The sequence below is a fragment of the Petromyzon marinus genome, chromosome 59 (genome assembly GCF_048934315.1).
Source record: "Petromyzon marinus isolate PM22_M1 ecotype Great Lakes invasive population chromosome 59, UKy_Petmar_22M1.pri1.0, whole genome shotgun sequence".
In the NCBI taxonomy this organism is placed as follows: domain Eukaryota; kingdom Metazoa; phylum Chordata; class Hyperoartia; order Petromyzontiformes; family Petromyzontidae; genus Petromyzon; species Petromyzon marinus.
Window position 1 is genome coordinate 1,240,972 of NC_133725.1, and position 13,217 is coordinate 1,254,188.

General features: G+C 56.2%; 1 protein-coding gene across 5 annotated transcripts in view; it reads right to left on the reverse strand.

The window, feature by feature from the left end:
- The window catches only part of ODF2 (outer dense fiber of sperm tails 2), a 39,126-nt gene that overhangs the window by 7,121 nt on the left and 18,788 nt on the right, over nucleotides 1-13,217 (reverse strand). For all 5 annotated transcript variants that reach the window (XR_012929817.1, XM_076052988.1, XM_076052989.1 and 2 more), the window contains exons 12-19: nucleotides 12,318-12,427; nucleotides 10,024-10,159; nucleotides 9,117-9,227; nucleotides 6,772-6,876; nucleotides 4,450-4,608; nucleotides 3,542-3,642; nucleotides 2,796-2,958; nucleotides 195-320 (exon numbers count right to left, since the gene is read on the reverse strand). Coding sequence is in view for 4 of the 5 variants with exons in the window: in XM_076052988.1 (XP_075909103.1) it covers nucleotides 195-320; nucleotides 2,796-2,958; nucleotides 3,542-3,642; nucleotides 4,450-4,608; nucleotides 6,772-6,876; nucleotides 9,117-9,227; nucleotides 10,024-10,159; nucleotides 12,318-12,427 (1,011 nt within the window). In the remaining variant the exon portion in view is untranslated. The remainder of the gene's footprint in view (nucleotides 1-194; nucleotides 321-2,795; nucleotides 2,959-3,541; nucleotides 3,643-4,449; nucleotides 4,609-6,771; nucleotides 6,877-9,116; nucleotides 9,228-10,023; nucleotides 10,160-12,317; nucleotides 12,428-13,217) is intronic.

The following is a 13,217-nucleotide window of genomic DNA, read 5'->3' on the forward strand; positions in this document are numbered from 1 at the left end:
TGTGAGTGTGTGTGTGTGTGAGCGTGTGTGTGTGTGAGTGTGTGTGAGTGTGTGTGTGAGCGTGTGTGTGTGTGAGTGTGTGTGTGTGAGTGTGTGTGAGTGTGTGTGTGTGTGAGTGTGTGTGAGTGTGTGTGAGTGTGTGTGTGTGAGTGTGTGAGTGTGTGTGAGTGTGTGCGCGTGGCGTGGCTCCTCACGTCGTCCTTGGCACGCCTCAGCTGTGCGGCCTCTGCACGAGTGCGGCTCAGCTGAGCCTCCAATTCCTGAGCCTTGGCCTGGGCGGCGCGCTCCTTGCCCTGCGCTCGCTCACGAGCCTGCTCCACCTGGGGTGACAGCGACACACGCACACACACAGTGACACACACAGTGATACACACACACAAACAGTGACACACACAGTGACACACACAGTGATACACACACAGTGATACACACACACAGTGACACACACAGTGATACACACACACACAGTGACACACACAGTGATACACACACACACAGTGATACACACACACAGTGATACACACAGTGACACACACAGTGATACACACACACACACAGTGATACACGCACACACACAGTGACACACACAGTGACACACAGTGATACACGCACACACACAGTGACACACACAGTGATACACACACACAGTGACACAGACAGTGATACACACACACACAGTGATACACACACACAGTGACACACACAGTGATACACGCACACACACAGTGACACACACAGTGATACACACACACAGTGACACAGACAGTGATACACACACACAGTGATACACACACACAGTGACACACACAGTGACACAAACAGTGATACACACACAGTGACACACACAGTGATACACACACACAGTGACACACACACACACAGTGACACACAAAACAAAGACTAAGATCCCCCATATAGCCTTAACAGACTGTAGGGGCAAGTGCTGTTAGCGAGCACCTATGAAGGCCGCAACGGTACACGAGGGGGTGGGTGGCCAGCACCACGCCCGACCGCCTTTGTCTCCCCAGTGGCGATGTTTACACACTGCACCAGGTGCTCATTTGAGGCCGAGTCGACCTAGGAGAGGCCCAGGACCGGTTCAGATAACCGTCACTGGGTTCATAGCGCAGCGCGCTAACCGCTACACTACCGCTCCCCGCTACACACAGTGACACAGAAGTCACACAAAGTGACATCACCACGGCACTTGTGCCAGGCCAAGTGCACTTTAAGGCCACGTGAAGTGTCAAACGCCAGCTGGCTGGAGGTCACAGGACAGGCCCAGATGCCATGGGTCGACTGACTGAGATGACCGGCAGATGCACCACCTGTGCCCCCTTCTGTGCCAACTTGCTGTGTTTTAGCAGCCCGGTGCTCTGCTCGTTGTTGTGAGCGTCGCTCCTCTGCCCTCTGTTGTTGCTGGAGGGTGACTGCCTCCAGCTGCTCAGTTGCGTCCTCCACAGAGGCCGATCTTGACACCGCTGGTATCAATCATCGGCAAGTCCACTCAGCTCCACATCCTAGTGTACCACATCACTCCATCTGTTCTCTAGCCCGTGCCGCGTCTGTTTAGGCCCCTCTATTCGCCCAAACAAAAGCTGTTTAGGCATGTGGTGGCTGGGCATGCGAGCTGACCCAGCCAACGCAGCCTTGCTTGCCGGAGGAGCTCACTGATGGGACTTTCTTTCAAGGATGTGTGAGCTCCTCACACAATCCAGCCTGGTTAAACCCAGGATGGATCGTAGGCAGGCCAGCCTAAATGTTTCTAACCGGCGAAGATGTTCTATTCGGGGGGTCCACGTTTCGCAACCGCAGAGAAGGGAGGACATGACTGTGGCCGAGAAGATCCGAAGCTTCGTGTGCAGTGACAGACCAGGTACCTTCCACACAGCGTTACGTAGGCGATGAAAAGATAATGCCGCTGGACTGATTTGGAGTGAGACGTCTGCCGTCAAACCGGAGCCGGCCATAAGCATACTGCCCAGGTATAGAAAACTCTCCACTCTCTCGACAACTGCTCCAACACCAATGGGGGCTGAGGGGGTGCAGTGTTTGATGGCACAAAATACCCAGGCAGGTGCTTAGTTTTGGTGGAACTGATGGTAAGACCCCACTTCTTAGTGGCACACACCAGGTTCAGCTGTAGCACCTCCAACTCCTCCTCTGAGCGAGCAGCAATCACCAGATCAACGGCATACATAACACGGTTGACCAATAGGGAGCCATCCCTTCACCGCACCCGGGCATCGATTAGCCTCCCAGTGTATCACAGCCATGGAAAACTTCACGAACTACGCAAAGATTGTAGTGCATTGTCTTTGATCTGTACGCCTTTTGGCGTCATCTGGTCAAGCACCAATTGAGACGAAGCTCAAAAGAAAGCCGTCTCTGGTGTGGACCAATCAGTTTCAAGGACAATGCATCATCATATATTATCAGAGTGTACTCTGTGGTTCTTTCGGTAAAGTCACGTAGGTAGAAAATAAAATAAATTAAATCACGACGTTTCGGGTGCAACACAAGCGTCCGTCATCAGGTGGCACAACCACAGAGTATGGATCCCTGCAGCCACGAAAACTTCAAATCTAGATTTCGTCAGAGCCTGTTTTTTGTTTGTGGTTAACGCACACATGATTCCTGGTAAAAAAGGTTTCGGGTTTTGTTGCCAGAAAAAAGTGGAGAAACCCTATTATTATTATTATAAAGATGATGATGTTAACTAATGTGGGAGCCCGTGCCCCCCCATCCTGCACCCCCCCTTCCCGACCCGTGCCCCCCCACCGGCGCCCACCCACCTGTCTGCGAGCGTCGTCGAGCGCCACCTCCAGCTGGCGAGACAGCGCCGCCACGTCGCGCGCCCTCTCCTCTCCGCGCAGCCGCTCCAGCGCCAGCGACTCCTCCCGCTGGGCCACGGCCTGCGCCAGCTCGCGGCTCTGCTGCTCCGCGCCCTCCACGCGCCTGCACAAACACGAAGGCCCCCAACCCCCGACCGCGTGACCTTCCCGACGGCCTTTGGGGCAAGCGCCTTTCGCGCAGCGGCACCCCTCAAGGCCTGGCACGGCGCACCACCCACGAGGTGGTGGTGTGGCCGGCAGGCCACGAGGCCAGCCGCCTTCTGCGTGTGATGGGGCTGGCTGTGTGCGACGTTGCAGCGCGTGCACGTGTGATGTTGCCGTGTGGGTGACGTTGCTGTGCGTGTGACGTTGCCGTGTGTGTGCGCGTGCGTGACGTCGCCGTGTGTGTGACGTTGCCGCGCGTGCACGTGTGATGTTGCCGTGTGGGTGACGTTGCCGTGTTGCGACGTTGCCGTGCGTGCGACGTTGCTGTGCGTGTGACGTTGCCGTGTGCGTGCGTGACGTTGCGGTGTGTGTGATGTTGCCGTGTGGGTGACGTTGCCGTGTGCGTGCGTGACGTTGCCGTGTGCATGCGATGTTGCCGTGTGCGTGCGTGACGTTGCTGTGCGTGTGACGTTGCCGTGTGCGTGCGTGACGTTGCTGTGCGTGTGACGTTGCCGTGTGCGTGTGCGACGGCGCTGGTTAACCTCTGCAAGGCGTCGGTCTTGAGCTGCAGTTCACGATTCACCTCCTGCAGCGATGCCGCGCTCTCCCGCACAGACTCCAGCTGCAGCGCCTGCTGCTCCGCCTGCACCGGCCGCCCCCCCCCCCCCACCGCACAGACAAGAGACAAAGGTCGCCCGCGTAGCCCACGCACACTGTCGGGGCAAGTTCCGTTCGCGAGCGGCACCCACAAAGACCGCTAGGGCGCACAAGGGTGCGGGTGGCCGGCACCACGCGCCTTGGTCCACCTATCACCTCTGTCTGCCGAGCGCCGACGTTTACAAACTGCACTGGATATTCATTCACGGCCGAGTTCGGCCTCTAGTGGAGGCCTCAGGAACAATTAGGATAATCGTCACCAGTGTTGGCCGTGAGCGGGAATTGAACCCCGTTTACACACATGCACAGACACACAACAACAACAACAACAACTGCCATTCACCACTAAGTGGTGGTGACGTCACCACGGCCCGCTGGCAAAAGGTCACGGGGCAGACCCAGCAGGTGCCATGGGTCGACCGACTGAGATGACTGGCCGATGCACCACCTGTGCCCCCTACTGTGCCAAACTGCTGTTTTATCCGCCCGGCGCTCCGCTCGTTGTTGTGAGCGTCACGTCTCTGGCCTCCGTTCTTGCTGGAGGGCGACTGCCTCCAACTGCCGAGTAGCATCCTTCACGAGCCTCCTCTACAAAGAGGCCGATCTTGACACCGCTGGTACCGCTCATCGGCAAGTCCACTCAGCTCCACGTCCTCCTGTACCACATCACTCCGTCTCTTCTCTAGCCCGTGCAGCGCCCATCTAGCCCCCTCTATCCGGCCGAACGAAAGCTGTTTCGGCATGCGGTGGCTGGGCATGCGGGCCACAGGACCCAGCGCAGACACACACGGACCTTGACGTGAGCCTCGGCCAGGCTGGACGCCTGCTCGGCCTCCCTCCTGTGCGCAGTGGCCAGTGTGGCCTCGCTGTCGCGCAGACGCAGCTCAGCGGCCTTCAGCATCTCGGGCAGCGGCTCCAGCTGGGAGAGACGTGACTCTACCGAGCGCCGCATCTATACACAGACGCCGTCGTAGAGACGCGCACGCATAGACGTTACACTTAGACACGCACACATTACACTTAGACACGCATTACACTTAGACACGCACACATTACGTAGAGACGCGCACGCATAGACGTTACACTTAGACACGCACACATTACACTTAGACACGCATTACTCTTAGACACGCACACATTACACTTAGACACGCACAGACATTACACTTAGACACACATCACACTGAGATACACACGCACAGACATTACACTTAGACACACATCAAATTACACTTAGACACGCACACATTACACTTAGACACGCACACATTACACTGAGACACACACATTACACTTAGACACACATCACACTGAGATACACACGCATAAACATTACACTTAGACACACACACATTACACTTAGACACACATCACACTGAGATACACACGCACAGACATTACACTTAGACACACAGACATTACACTTAGACACACATCACACTGAGATACACACGCATAGACATTACACTTAGACACGCGCACATTACACTTAGACACGCACACATTACATTTAGACACACATCACACTGAGATACACACACATAGACATTACACTTAGACACACATCACACTGAGATACACACGCACAGACAATACACTTAGACACGCACACATTACACTTAGACACGCACAGACATTACACTTAGACACACATCACTCTGAGATACACACGCATAGACATTACACTTAGACACGCACACATTACACTTAGACACACATCACACTGAGATACACATGCACAGACATTACACTTAGACACGCACACATTACACTTAGACACACATCACACTGAGATACACACGCACAGACATTACACTTAGACACGCGCACAAAGATTACATACAGAGATACACATGGTCAGAAATACACACACACACATAGATACACACACACACACACATAGATACACACACACACACACATAGATACACACACACACACATAGATACACACACACACACACATAGATACACACACACACACACACATAGATACACACACACACACACATAGATACACACACACACACACATAGATACACACACACACACACATAGATACACACACACATAGATACACACACACACATACACACACACACAGATACACACACACACAGATACACACACACACACAGATACACACACACACACAGATACACACACACACACAGATACACACACACATAGATACACACACACATAGATACACACACACATAGATACACACACATAGATACACATACACGCACACATAGATACACACACACACAGAGATACACACACACAGAGATACACACACACACATAGATACACACACACACATAGATACACACACACACACATAGATACACACACACACATAGATACACACAGACATAGATACACACACACACACATAGATACACACACACACATATAGATACACACACACACACACATAGATACACACACACACATAGATACACACACACACACATAGATACACACACACACACATAGATACACACACACACACACATAGATACACACACACACACATAGATACACACAGAGATATAGCGGCTACGGCTGGGACAAGCTGCGGTTCCGGGGAGCACCATATCTTCTCGTAGCCACGGAGACAAGATATGTACACGCGGCACGCACGCATGGAGGGGTGGCCATCGGTGATGACGGGGGGGCCGAGATGAGATGAAGGGTGCCACGGTGGATAAAAAATGTTAACTCCCTCGCTTGGTGTACAGGAGGTCGTGGGTTCGATCCTGACCCTGACGCCTGCTGCTGTATATTTGGAGTTTGCGTGTTTCTCTCTCTCATCATCATCACGGTGGCTATGAGATGTTAACTACCTCGCCTGGTGTACAGGATGTCGTGGATTTGATCCTGACCCTGACGCCTGCTGCTGTATATTTGGAGTTTGCGGTGTCTCTCTCTCTCTCTCCCCGTGGTCGTGTGGATTTTACTCCTCCGGTTTTTCCCTCCACATTTAAAATTTATGTCATGCGTTCAGAATATTTGTCTGCAGCTAGAAATTTAAGCCACTTCGCTGATCTATCATTTCTTATAGCCAAAAAAAAATACATTTAAAAGCGGCCCTCGCGCTGCGCGGTCACCTGCTCGGCTTCCCGGCCGCTCTCGTCACGAAGTCTCCGGTTCTCCTTCTCCGCCAAGTCCAGCTTCACCTTGAACTCGTCGGCCTCCACGCGAGTCTTGGTGACCTGTGGACCGACGACGAGGTGGGGGGCGGGGGGGGGGGGCGCACGCACGACGTGGTGTGCTCGTCACACGCAAGGCGCTTTTGCCACAAATGGAACCGCGGGAGCTCGCCGATCTCCATCGAGGAGCGTAAAAAGTCACCGGACAGACTCCGGTTGTCCTCGCAGCGGCGGCAGCGGCGGCGGCGGCGGCGGCTTTTGGCCGGCCGTCGAACAAAGACGGTCGCGGCTTCGTCGCGCTTTCAGATGCGCTTCCGCGGCCGTCTGGAACGCTCTCCCTTCCCATATCAGAAAGCCACTGGAGCCATGCACTTTTAAATCATCCGGAACCTCCGATAAGCATGGTTGGCTACACACGGTTCAAAATACATAGAGACCTATAAACTCACCACACAGAGACCCATGGACTCACACATTGCATCGCGTTCTTTCCGATGTGATTCTGTGGTCGTCTGGAATGCTCTCCATTTCGATATCAAGAAACCACTGGAGCTATACGCTGGACTGAAAACTAATTTCTTTAGAACTGCTTTTTGTCTTTAGTTTGTTGTCCTTCCCCCGCACTTCCGACTAGCGTGGTTGGCTACGTAGAGTGTGAAAGAAGTTCAACGTACTTAGTAGAGCACTGCATGTCCAGACTTCCGCTCGCGCCACCACTCGGCAGTGTCCCGAAGCTCCCGTAAACAGCAAACCTACGATAATAATAAAATAATAAAATAAAATAATAAAATTCTCACGACGTTTCGGCCACAACACAAGTAGCCTTCTTCAGGTGAAAGAACAGAACTGTCGGGCTACTTGTGTTGTGGTCGAAACGTCGTGAGAATTTTATTGTCTTATTTTATTTATTATTTTATTCTCATTCTACGTGACTTTACCGAAAGAACCAAAGAAGATTAATCCTTGCAGTCACGAAAGCTTTAAATCGAAATTTAATCCTACGATAAGTGCACGGCAAGATGCCGGACGGCTGTCGGAATTTTTCCGGATACGTGACGGAAGGATTGCATTGCCATCGATGACAGATGCCGGCGAATAGAGTGCCGGATAACAACCATCATCAAAATATTCAATCATCCTCACCACCGCCGGCCCCACCGCTACCATCACCACATGGTTCGGGACGCCAGGAGGGAGCCGTGCAAGGCCACGCTCGCGCGCTGGCTCGGCTCGCCGGCTCGGCTCGCTGGCTCAGCACGTTGGGCTCAGTGCGTTGGGCTCAGCACGTTGGGCTCAGCACGTTGGGCTCAGCACGTTGGGCTCAACACGTTGGGTTCAGCGCGTTGGGTTCAGTGCGTTGGGTTCAGTGCGTTGGGCTCAGCGCGTTGGGCTCAGTGCGTTGGGTTCAGTGCGTTGGGCTCAGTGCGTTGGGCTCAGTGCGTTGGGCTCAGTGCGTTGGGCTCAGCACGTTGGGCTCAGTGCGTTGGGTTCAGCGTGTTGGGTTCAGCGCGTTGGGCTCAGTGCGTTGGGCTCAGTGCGTTGGGCTCAGTGCGTTGGGTTCAGCGCGTTGGGTTCAGTGCGTTGGGCTCAGTGCGTTGGGTTCAGCGCGTTGGGTTCAGTGCGTTGGGCTCAGTGCGTTGGGTTCAGTGCGTTGGGCTCAGTGCGTTGGGCTCAGTGCGTTGGGCTCAGCACGTTGGGCTCAGCACGTTGGGTTCAGTGCGTTGGGCTCAGTGCGTTGGGCTCAGCACGTTGGGCTCAGTGCGTTGGGTTCAGCGTGTTGGGTTCAGCGCGTTGGGCTCAGTGCGTTGGGCTCAGTGCGTTGGGCTCAGTGCGTTGGGTTCAGCGCGTTGGGTTCAGTGCGTTGGGTTCAGCGTGTTGGGCTCAGCACGTTGGGTTCAGTGCGTTGGGCTCAGTGCGTTGGGTTCAGCGCGTTGGGTTCAGTGCGTTGGGTTCAGCGTGTTGGGTTCAGCGCGTTGGGCTCAGTGCGTTGGGCTCAGTGCGTTGGGCTCAGTGCGTTGGGTTCAGCGCGTTGGGTTCAGTGCGTTGGGTTCAGCGTGTTGGGTTCAGCACGTTGGGTTCAGCGCGTTGGGCTCAGTGCGTTGGGCTCAGTGCGTTGGGCTCAGTGCGTTGGGCTCAGTGCGTTGGGCTCAGTGTGTTGGGTTCAGTGCGTTGGGTTCAGCGTGTTGGGCTCAGTGCGTTGGGTTCAGTGCGTTGGGTTCAGTGCGTTGGGCTCAGTACGTTGGGCTCAGCACGTTGGGTTCAGTGCGTTGGGCTCAGCGCGTTGCCACGGGAGACTCCCTCACCTGGGTCTTATATCCGTCCACCAGGCCCTCGTACTGCTTCATGGTGGCCGTCAGCTGCTGCACCTCCGACTCGGCAAAGTGGAGCTTCTCCTCCACAGCTGAGAGGCCCGCCTTTGGTGACACGCGGGGGGGGGACAAGCGGGGGGACAAGCGGGGGGACAAGCGGGGACAAGCGGGGACACGCAGTGAGACATGGTGACATGAAGCACGGGGATGCATGGCGAGGCAAGGTGAGACGAGATTACCAGATTGTTTAGAGATCAGAGAGGCTGAGTAGGCATCTGCCGAGATCCTGGGTTCAAGTCCGGGTTTCACACCCCCATGACGTGAACACGGCACCTCAAGGGCAGCGCGTTGTGGTTGTTGTTTGACTTGCATCCCACTGGGATGTTTGCACACAGCGTTGGTGGTACGGTGCTTTGGTACGGTGCTTTTTCTGGAAGATTTTTGCAGTTTTTTCCCTGGATTTTTCTGTTTGCGCATAGTCACTTTAAGATGTTTTCTTGTTCGTGTTTTTGTTTTTCGTTTGTTGCCGTTGCACCCGATTCAAGAGCCGAATGGCTCACAGGGCTATACCAAAATAAATGAAACTGAAAAAAAACTGATGGTGAAGGAGAGGGTGGGGGGGACCCGGGCCCCATGACCGCTTCAGCTATCACTCACGACCGATGACAGCCCCCGGGCATTGCGCTAAACCACAAGTCACCGCATTCTCACCCCGCGATTCGATCGCCCCATCCCCGCGATCCGTCTCGCTCGGCCCGCTTCGCTCGCATTCACACGACACTCGCCGATTCCCTACTTCCATAAGCCTCGTCGTCTCAGCTGAACCTCCTCTGACCCTCTGACCCTCGACCCTCCCCCCGCCCACCACCCCATCCCTGGCCGGCCGTGTGGGGTGGGCGACCTTGAGGCGCTCCCCGTGGAGCCGGGCGCTGGCGACGTCGCCGTTGGCTCGGTGGAGCCGCTCGACGCTCGCCTCCCGCTCGGCCCGCGCTCGCTCCTCGGCCGCCCGGGCCTGCCGCTCCGCGTCCAGCACTCGCCTGCAGCGTGCAGGCGCGCGCAGACGCACACACACACACACACCAGCATCGCTCATTCGGTTTGACGGCATTGAACCACGACGCCTCCTCTGCACTCGCACGTCGTTGCCTTCCCGCCCGCGAACTTCGCTCGTTCATTCAGTCCTCCTCCACCACCCCATGCTGAGGACTCCTCTCGTGCAGTGTGCAAGCCACCACGCTTGCAGGTCACAACGGAGACAAAGATCCCGCCTATAGCCTGCAACAGACCGTAGGGGCAAGTGCTGTTAGCGAGCAGCACCTGTGAGGGCCGCCACGACACACGATGGGGTGGGCGGCCAGCAACACGCCCGGCCGCCTTTGTCTCCCCAGTGGCGATGTTTACACACCGCACCAGGTGCTCATTTTAGGCTGAGTCGACCTAGGAGAGGCCCAGGGCCGGTTCAGATAACCGTCACTGGGTTCGTAGCGCAGCGCGCTAACCGCTGCACTACCGCTCCCCGCTACACACAGTGACACACACAGTCACGCTAAGTGACATACACAGTGACACATACAGTTAGACGGTGACAACAACAGCCATTCGCCACTAAGTGACGGTGACATCACACCGCACCAGGTACTCGTTTGAGGCGCCCCCCGATCTCCATGCAGGCCACCTCTCCCTCCTCGTCCCCCCCCTTCCTCATTCTCCCCCCCCACCCTCGTCGCCCCCCCTTCACCCCCACTCATGCCCCCCCCCCCACCCCCCCCCCGTCATCCCCGTGCGGGCCGCCCCGTCCATTTCCCTGCAACGCGCCGACACCCGAGCCGTGGTGCGGGTGGGATGACGACAGCCGGGACGACGCCGGCCCCCGTGATTGCGATGGCAAACACCGTGTGGGGGGGGGGGGGCACAAAGAAACCACGGCGGCAGTGGAAGTGGCGACGCGGGCTGGGTGACGGTGGGGGGGGGGTGGGGTGATGGCGGGGGGGGTGGGGGCGACAGCCCAACACCCCCCCCCCCCCCCCCCCGGCTGCATGCACCGCCACCGGACGCTGAACAAACAGCGGCAGCTGGGCAGCGCGACGCCCTCTGGGTTCGTCTTACACGGCGGCGGCGGCGGCGGCGGGGCCATCACCTGCGGGCGCAAACCCCGCCCGCACGTGCCCCTCGCCGCCATTGGTTGGCACCGTGCCGTCAGCCCCGGGGGGCCCGCCAGCCCCACTAAGCTCTCCCACGGTTTGTGTACGACGGTGCGGGTTTACGCGGTTGTGTCACCTGTTGTTGTTGTTGTGTACGATGGTGCGGGTTTACACGGTTGTGTCGCCTGTTGTTGTTGTTGTGTACGACTGAGTGGGTTTACACGGTTGTGTCACCTGTTGTTGTTGTTGTGTACGACGGTGCGGGTTTACACGGTTGTGTCGCCTGTTGTTGTTGTTGTTGTGTACGACTGAGTGGGTTTACGCGGTTGTGTCACCTGTTGTTGTTGTTGTGTACGACTGAGTGGGTTTACGTGGTTGTGTCACCTGTTGTTGTTGTGTACGACTGAGTGGGTTTACGCGGTTGTGTCACCTGTTGTTGTTGTGTACGACTGAGTGGGTTTACGCGGTTGTGTCACCTGTTGTTGTTGTTGTGTACGACTGAGTGGGTTTACGTGGTTGTGTCACCTGTTGTTGTTGTGTACGACTGAGTGGGTTTACGCGGTTGTGTCACCTGTTGTTGTTGTTGTGTACGACTGAGTGGGTTTACGCGGTTGTGTCACCTGTTGTTGTTGTTGTGTACGACTGAGTGGGTTTACGTGGTTGTGTCGCCTGTTGTTGTTGTGTACGACTGAGTGGGTTTACGCGGTTGTGTCGCCGGTGGTTGTTGTTGTTGATGTGTACGACGGTGCGGGTTTATGCGGTTGTGACGCCTGTTGTTGTTGTTGTGTACGACCAAGTGGGTTTACGCGGTTGTGTCGCCGGTGGTTGTTGTTGTTGTTGTGTACGACGGTGTGGGTTTACGCGGTTGTGACGCCTGTTGTTGTTGTTGTGTACGACCGAGTGGGTTTACGCGGTTGTGTCACCTGTTGTTGTTGTTGTGTATGACTGAGTGGGTTTACGCGATCGTGCTGCTATAGTGTCTCTCTGTCTCTCTCCGCCTGCGTCTATGGAGAGACAGAGACAGAGAGAGCGGGGAGCGGCCCCAGGCACTCACTCGCCGAGCGTCGCCACCTCCATCTCCAGCTGCGACTTCTCCTTGGAGAGCTTCCCGTTGCGCGACCGCCACGCCTCCGCAGACGCCAGCGCGTCCGCCAGCTGCGCCTCCTGCTCCAAAACCCCGCACACACACGCACACGCACACACACACACACGCACACACACACACGCACACACGCACACACACACGCACACACACACACGCACACACACACACACACACGCACACACACACACGCACACACACACGCACACACACGCACACACGCACACACACACACGCACACACACGCACGCACACACACACACGCACACACACACACGCACACACACGCACGCACACACACACGCACACACGCACACACACACGCACACACAACAACAACAACAACCGCCATTCGCCACTAAGTGGCGGTGACGTCACCACGACGCTTGTGCCAGGCTATGTGCACCCTGAGGCCACGTGAAGTGTCGAACGCCCGCTGGCAGGAGGTCACGGGGCAGACCCAGGTGCCACGGGTCGACTGACTGAGATGACTGGCTGATGCACCACCTGTGCCCCCTACTGTGCCAACCTGCTGTGCTTTAGCCACCCGGCGCTCCGCTCGCTGTTGTGAGCGTCGCTCCTCCGCCCTCCGTTGTTGTTGGAGGGCGACTGCCTCCAACTGCCCAGTAGCATCCTTCACGAGCCTCCTCCACAGAGGCCGATCTTGACACCGCTGGTACCAGTCATCGGCAAGTCCACTCAGCTCCACGTCCTCCTGTACCACATCACTCCATCTCTTCTCTAGCCCGTGCCGCGCCCGCTTAGCCCCCTCAATCCGGCCAAACAAAAGCTGTTTCGGCATGCGGTGGCTGGGCATGCGGGCTACATGACCCAGCCATCGCAGCCTTGCCT